The sequence below is a fragment of the Telmatherina bonti genome (genome assembly GCF_933228915.1).
Source record: "Telmatherina bonti genome assembly, chromosome: 3".
In the NCBI taxonomy this organism is placed as follows: Eukaryota; Metazoa; Chordata; class Actinopteri; order Atheriniformes; family Telmatherinidae; genus Telmatherina; species Telmatherina bonti.
Window position 1 is genome coordinate 24,242,970 of NC_136621.1, and position 8,114 is coordinate 24,251,083.

General features: G+C 39.7%; 1 protein-coding gene across 1 annotated transcript; it reads left to right on the forward strand.

Moving 5' to 3' along the window:
- Window positions 1-966: 966 nt before the first annotated feature.
- Window positions 967-7,703, forward strand: LOC306754272 (protein ELFN1-like; the record flags this gene model as incomplete). The annotated part of the gene is made up of 4 exons (XM_079238224.1): window positions 967-1,250; window positions 1,331-1,484; window positions 3,716-3,882; window positions 5,576-7,703. 4 exons carry the CDS (start codon window positions 967-969, stop codon window positions 7,701-7,703), a joined length of 2,733 nt encoding a protein of 910 aa, XP_079094350.1.
- Window positions 7,704-8,114: the final 411 nt, after the last annotated feature.

Sequence of the window (8,114 nt, forward strand, 5' to 3'; positions counted from 1 at the left end):
CCTCTCCTGGTCTTCATGCCTGTCTGTGAGCAGCCTTCATTTGGTTTTGGTTTTTTTTTTAACTTCCTTCTGACTCTTGATCTCTCATATCAGTTGTTTGTGTTTTGTTTTGTTTTGTTTTGTTTTAAACCTCGGGGAAATATATATATATATATATATATATATATATATATATATATATTTAGAGCATATAAATCATTTAGATACAGCATAAGAGCTCTGGTCGTTCTAAACCACAGCTAATCGAGGCCCTGAGGCTAATGAAGGAGTAGAAAATGTGTTTGTGAATTTACAGCATGACAACATGCTCCTAAGATGTGCAGCAGCTTGTTGTATCTGTGTGTGCTCTAAAGTTGTGTGTTGCTTGAGATGGTTACACAAGAGGGAATAACCAGCTCTCAACAGAGTTGCGTTCGTAGCATCTCACAAATAATCCAGTGTTTTTTATTAGAGATCCCCTTCTAACACCCTCTTCCCATCTCTTTCTCTCTTCCCCGCAGAGACGAGTTCTGACACCAAGCAAAACAGCAGTAAGTGGTGGAGAATTACAAGAAGTGCCCATCAAATCAGAGATGCGGATGGCCGCAGAAGATGTGAACACCAGCCAGCCTGGCGCCAGGACAACTTCCACTTGCCAATTTGTACATAAAACATTTGAAGTAACCTCATAATCATATGAATACACCGTTTACCTAAACATACGTACTGCCAAAAAATTTATGTTTCTCATTCCTGCACTCATTTCTGTTATGACAAATCGAAATCAATCAGTTTAATATAGCTCATATTCAAGATTATGGAATGAAAAGTTAAACAGAAATATATACGTCAGGCATATTTTAACAGTACCTAAAAGAGTCACAACAAAACATGTCTGAACAAAATCACTGCTCCCCAAAGTATTAGCATATCAAACAAGCCCTCCATTTCTTTCCAATGGCTCTAGTCCGTATGAATAAATGTTAGATGGTGAGCTTCTCTGGTCAGCTTTCTCCAGTGCACATTGCAATGACAACCCAAATGGCCCAGAGAGCAGGACAGCTGAGACATAAGACACCCGGCGGTTCTTCATCAGGGATCCTATCCACAACCGGCTCCTTCGTCTGTTGGCTTGCCCTGCTGTCGGTGTTGAGGTTGCCAATGGTAACAGCTGACTGTTGGCTCATCGAAGGGGAGAAAGGCTTTGTGTGGCTGGCTATCTGCAGCATGAACCAGCCTCCGTATGAGGCCATCCCCGCTCACATTAACAGGTGAGAGGATCAATAGAGTAACAGTTCATGTATTTAGCCTTTTTGCCAAACATCTACTGACTTCGCACATCTCTCCACAGCACCATTGTTGATCTGAGGCTAAATGAGAACAAGATCCGAGCGGTCCATTATTCTTCACTCAGCCGCTTTGGCAACCTGACCTACCTGAACCTCACCAAGAACGACATCAGCTATGTGGAAGATGGAGCATTCTCAGCACAATTCAATCTGCAGGTGAGCAGCAAAATGATATAAATTCATACAGTAGGTATCTGATGTACATAAACAGTGAAATAAAACATGTCTGCTGTTGTAATTAGGACTGAACTAACAATGCAGTATTTTTGTTAATACTACTGTATTTTGATGGAATTGTTTTATAAGTAATAAAATCTTAAATAAATTAAAATTAAACTCCCAAAAAGGTGTAATATTGGTAGAAAATGTTTGGTTAGAAACTTTTTAAAATCATTTTTCATAACATGTATTTGTTTAAACTGTGCATCAAGTTTGTAAGCAAAACATGCCAAACACCACTGCATCATCCGAAGCTAATTTACTTCATTAAAATTCAACTAATTTAAATGCAAATTGCCCCTTCTGAAAAAAGCAAAAAGGATTAATCTATTATTTTACATACAAAATTATTTAGAATACAAACTGTATCAACCATGCAAACTTAATTTCTCCTTTATATCTAAATAAACAACATTAAAAGAGTTTTTTTTCTTGTAAATATGAGCTCAGAAATATGAAATTGATACTAAGACATCCTTTAAAGGATATAATACTTTATTTACCTAATCTTTTTGCTGATAAAATGTGCATGGAAGTTTCTCTTTTATAAAATGTTTTGACTGTAAATGTTAACAGATTACAATTACTTCTAAATCTTTAAATGTTTTTACATTACTGAAAATAGTGCAAAACTAACATATCAAGATATCAAACTGGAATCTGTTTGTTGCTGCGTCCATGAATGCAAGTTACAATTAAACAACTCTTCTGTGGTCTGATAACTTGATGTTCCAACGTGCCACAATCCACAAAAGTAGGAGTTCTTGGTGCACACTGCATGCTGCCATGTTGCCTGTAGTCAAGACCTGTTACGTATTGAAAACATTCAAATTCAAACGAATGAAATAGAAAATACGACAAAGGAGGCCGAGAGCTGCTGTAATTCACTTCACAGCAGCTGTTCTCCTCTCAAACTTACATTGTGTTCTTTGAAAAAAGGTGATGAAATGTTATGTCAAATGTATCTCTAACCCATATTTTAAGACAAAAAATTATGATTTGAAAGGAGTTTATATTATGTACAGATCACTGTATTCTGACCTTATTTATCTTCAACCATTTAGTGTTGCTTTAAGAAAAAACACGAGACAAAAATGTTCTTTGCCTTTTTTTAATTTCCTTTGGACAATAATAAGAATCAGTTTTTTTTTTTTTTTAACAAGTGATTGAGATAAAAGCTCATGATTGTTTATTAGTCCAAACTTGAAGCAGTAATGGCACGACAAGCATGCGTTAGATACCAAAGATGGCTCGAGCAAGTTTGTTTTCACAAATTGTTTATATACTTCATCAGTCATTAAAAATTTTGCTTTACCAAATGGTAGATCAGGCAGTTAAAGGTGGAGTATGTAAGATTTTCAATATTTTCAAAATAAATTAACTAATAAAATAACTACAGTCAAAATTAGATAGTTTTTTTTTTTTAACATGTAGGTTCCTGTCTGTCCATATTTGATGTGTTATTAAAATTACAAGTTTAATAATGACAAATGACAAAAAGCCCTTTTTTTTTACTGGTAGGCAAACATTCAAGAAGGGTCTTTGTCATTAATTAAACTTATAATTTAATAACGCATCAAATATGGACAGATTGGAACCTACATCTAATTATGATTGTAGTTATTTTTTTAGTTAATTTATTTTTTTGGAAAAAAAAATGAAAATCTTACATAATTCACCTTTAAAGTGTTAAAACAGAGTCAACCGTTTTGGCAGACAGCTGGTAGTACAACTTTAAAAAAGAGACTTTAAAAATCAGTCTTTGGGTTTTGTTTATCAAACGTGTTACGGCAACTTTTTCTTTACTCTAAGAGTCTAGATTTCCCAGCATTATGCAGAAAAGCAGAAACAGACACATGAAAGACAACATCCGCTCATTGAAGGTTTCCAGAAATATTCACAAAGTCTTTCATAAAACTGGGCCATAATGAGCTGTCATGCTTGCAGATCTACCCCAGCTACTGGAGCTGTGCCAGGAGGTAAAATGTGAACAAGAAAGATCTGAGTAAAGTCAACGCAGCATAGAGGCTTAGATCACCATGTGAAACATGAGCTGTTCTGAACTGTCATCTGTTTGTTCTATATGTTTCCAGCTTGTAGTGAGCAATGCCTGGCGCAGATTCATACTTTGGAGATTAGGATAATCCCACTTGTGTTTGTTTCCCCAGGTTCTCCAGATGGGCTTTAACAAGTTGAGGAACCTGACAGAGGGGATGCTGCGAGGCCTGGGCAAGCTGCAGTATCTCTACCTCCAAGCTAATCTCATCGAGACTGTTACACCGAACACCTTCTGGGAATGTCCCAACATAGAGAATATAGACCTCTCTATGAACAGGTACACCTTTAACCAATCCTTACACCTGTTTATCATGATCTTATGAAAGAGAGAAACGTGCTGCAGCAGCACAAAAGTAAAAAGGCGTCTCAACTGTGACAAAATTAATTTAAGAATATCAAAGAAAAAATGTTTCTTGGATAAATTACCTTCAGTGAGAGTTACTTCTAAATATTGCAATTTTTTTTTTTCATTAAAATGACTGTTGTGGCTCAAAGTATCATGTTAACTTTTTACCCATTACACCCACTAGAGATTTAAAGATGACAAAGACGTCACTGAGCAACATTCATCTGCTCATGCTGCTCGAATGTACCAAGCTGGGGGTATATTCACAATTAAAGGGTGGAATAGTGTGAAACGTGGCTGAACGTTTGCAAGTTTCTGAAACACACAAATGAGATGAAAAGAGACACAACGCACAGGTTTTTTTTTTTTTTTTTGCATCAGGACAACCTGTTTTACCCCCAAATCATCACATACTGGCAGTTGTCAAAGATGTAATTAACATCTGTATTAAATCTGCAAAGCATCTTGAAAGTTCCAGTTTAGGGAATGTGTTTTCTGCTGTTGTTGTTGTTTACAATAAATGTGTTTATCTGATTTTGGATGCTAAACAAGTTCCTGTTAAACAACTCCTAAATGTTTCTATTGCAAAAGTTATAAGAATGATGCATTGTTGATGTTTATGGTGCTATGGTGTTTATGGATTTAGAATGTGTAAGGAAAAGTGAGATTCTGTAAAAAGAGCTAGGACCATATGTAAAGACAAGGGGACGTATTTATCAAACTTCTTAGAATCACCCTGAAAAACACTGGTAATAGTTGGCTTATGAGCAAAAAAAAAAATCCTTGCTAGAAGAGATATCAGTGAATCGTAAATGGACAATGGGAGTGTATGTCATCATTATATTCAACAAAGTTATACAAAATATTCATATTGGTAATAAATGAAAAATAAATGTTCCTAATTGAGCTCCTTCAAAAAAAATTAATTAATTATACAATTTTGGGTGTGGTTACTGGTGAGAAGACATCCCTTGTTATGTCTGTAACACAGATCGTACCTGCTCTGCTCAAATGATACCATTGGATCTGCTGCTCATCATCAAACTAAACCAGCATGTCCTTCTGCTCTCAGACCGTCTGCACATCTCTCTGGCCTCGGTGCCATCCTCTACAACTCCCAGTCACTTAGGAAAACTCTGGAGGTCTCTTAAATATTTGGAAGAGTTTTTAGGAATCATTTTAGACCTGAAAATAAGTGATTAATAGATTTTATTCTTACATTTAAGAGTGTTTGAGGACTAAACTTCTCAGCACTTAGGACTATCATGCCACTTTAAGAAAACAGATGTTAAGCAGATGTGCATGAAAAGTACTTTGCAGAGGATGCAGGAAACCTCAATACTCTGATTAAATCACACTACAACTTTGCAACAAGCCACTGCACCTTTTTGCAGCCCGTATATCTGTGTTCTTACTTTAAACTGGATAAATTCCAATGATCTCTTGACCTAGATGCAAAGCAACACCTGAATGAAACAGGATTAATTCTTCTTTAGCACTCCTAAAGCCTAGATTTCTATGATTTGGAATACCAAATGAAAAAAGAGAATTGTTGTTCTTCGGCTGTGTGTTTCAAGAGAATCACACTATTAAAATATTTGACATTCTCTTTCTGTATCTTTAGGATCCAGGTGTTGGATGGCAATCTGTTTTCTGGACTCACTAAACTGACCACATGTGAACTTTACACCAACCCCTTCAACTGCTCCTGTGAGATACTGGGTTTTCTGCAGTGGCTCTCAGCCTTCCCCAACCGGACCAGTGAGAGGATGGTGTGTGATTCACCTCAAGGATTCTCTGGCTACAACCTGCTGAGCCAGAACCCTCGCTTGCCCACCCAGCGCAATGCTCTGCACGTGCTCAGTCTGGTATGCACATATGATGGCAGTAGCATGACACCCTTCTATATCATTGACTCTACCACGCAGTCACCAGATTTGGCTTCTCCCTGCGGAGTAGATGATTGTGCCTCTGGGGCCCCTCCTGATGAAGTAATCAGTTTGAGCCCCATTTTCCCTGATGACCAACCAGTTATGACAATAAAACAGGTGCAACATTCGAGTGCAATCATAACTATTCAGATTCCCCACCCATACAGGAAACTCTACATCCTGATGCTTTACAACAACAGCTTTTATACAGACATCAGGAATCTGAAACATCATAGAGAGGACATTGAGCTAAATAACTTAAAACCTAACACTGAATACACATACTGTGTGGCTTCTATACGAAACTCCCTGCGCTACAACCATACCTGTTTGACCATCTCCACTGGTCGCAGAGCTGGAACTGACAGGGCTTCAGATCAGTCATCGGCCACCCACTACATTATGACTATTTTAGGGTGTCTGTTTGGCATGCTGCTCTTACTCGGTCTTGTTGTCCACTGCCTGAGGAGGAAAAGAATCATGGAGGAGAAGGAGAGAAAGATGAACCGGATCCAGAGGACTCTGATTGAGCTACAGTATGGAGGCGAAGGGGATATTGAGGGAGGGAGTGCAGGATCTGTTTCCCAGAAGCTTGGCCCTGGGGACAGCCTGTCCAGAATGCCTTACCTGCCCCAGGGTACTGAGATAGACCCATACAAACTTCAGGAGGTGATAGAAACACCAGGGCACAAACCCGCTAAAATTAACTACATGGAGGTTAGAGGCTCAGGCATTGAGAGGGAACGAGAAAGAGAGAGGGAACGAGAACGAGAAAGAGAACGAGAACGAGAACGAGAAAGGGAAAGGGAAATGTCCCCTCAAACAAATCCGCAGGGTTCGGTGGCAGAGATCTCTACCATTGCAAAAGAAGTGGATAAAGTCAACCAGATCATCAACAACTGTATAGATGCCCTCAAATCTGAGTCTACCTCCTTTCAACAAGGAATCAAATCCCCCTCCTCTGCAGGAGGAGGAGCCGTGTCTACTGCAGAGCCACAGCTGGTACTTTTGTCTGACCAAGGAGAAAGAGGAGAACGAGGAGGTGAGTTCCTTTCCCCAGTGTATAAGGGAGGGAGAGGAGGAAGAGACGAAAGGGGGAGAAGCTTCCATCATTCACTGCAACGACACCATAGTATGGAAGCTCCCCCAACTTCCAAAAGGCCCAGTACCTCCTCTTCTCCCGGCTCTGCCCGGAGCCCTCGCTCTTTCCGCTCTGAGGGGGGGTACCACTCATCAGAATCCCGCTACATTGAAAGAACTTCCCCTGGAGAAAGAGGAGAAAGGGGAGGCGGTGGAGGTGATGCGATCCGAACCGTCACACCAGCAGCCGTTATCTTACGAGCTGAAGCCCAGAGAATCCGTCAGTACAATGAACACCGTCATTCCTACCCCGGCTCTCAGCAGCATCTCCAGGAATTGCAACACCACCCACAAATCCTTCAGGAGCTCCACCACCACCCAGGAGCTCGCAAGCCTTCCGTGTTAGACCCCATCACTCTCAGCAGGCAGGCTAAACAGCGCGACTTAGCCTACTCTCAGCTCTCATCACATTACCCACTCTCACCACAGTATCACAACCTTAGCTACTGCTCCAGCCCCGAAGAAGACGAAGAGGAGGAAGGGCTCCTGTGCACCCCAACCCTGGGGCTCTGGGAGAGGTTCAAACTACACCGTAAGAGGCATCGGCAGGCTTCGATGGAGGATGAGGGATATGTGGCAGCTGGGCATGCACTAAGGCGAAAGGTTCAGTTTGCCAAAGATGAGGATCTTCATGACATACTGGACTATTGGAAGGGAGTGTCTGCCCAGCAGAAGGCCTGATTGCACATGTGGAAACCCTTCACACCCTGAATATGGGAAAACACTGCATTCAGAACACACGCGTACAGATATACAGACTTTTTCAATAAAGACCTGTAAATACATATAACAACACACAACTAGAATTACAGATTCAAATGGCACATACATGTTTCCTCACACATACACAAAACACTTTACACAAACTCAGCCTTTTCCTCCCAGATCATGGATGAGGACCAAACTAATATATTATCTTGAACTCAAACATTCATAACTGATAGAGACTGAGTTAGTTTTTGTAATGTAATAGAAATCATAGCTCAGACTTATGTAGCTATTTGTACTAAGTTTTAAATTAAAAAAAACAAATAAATAGAATCAACATTAGGAATAGAAACCTTAAAAGTTGCTGGACAGCCCATCCTGAAG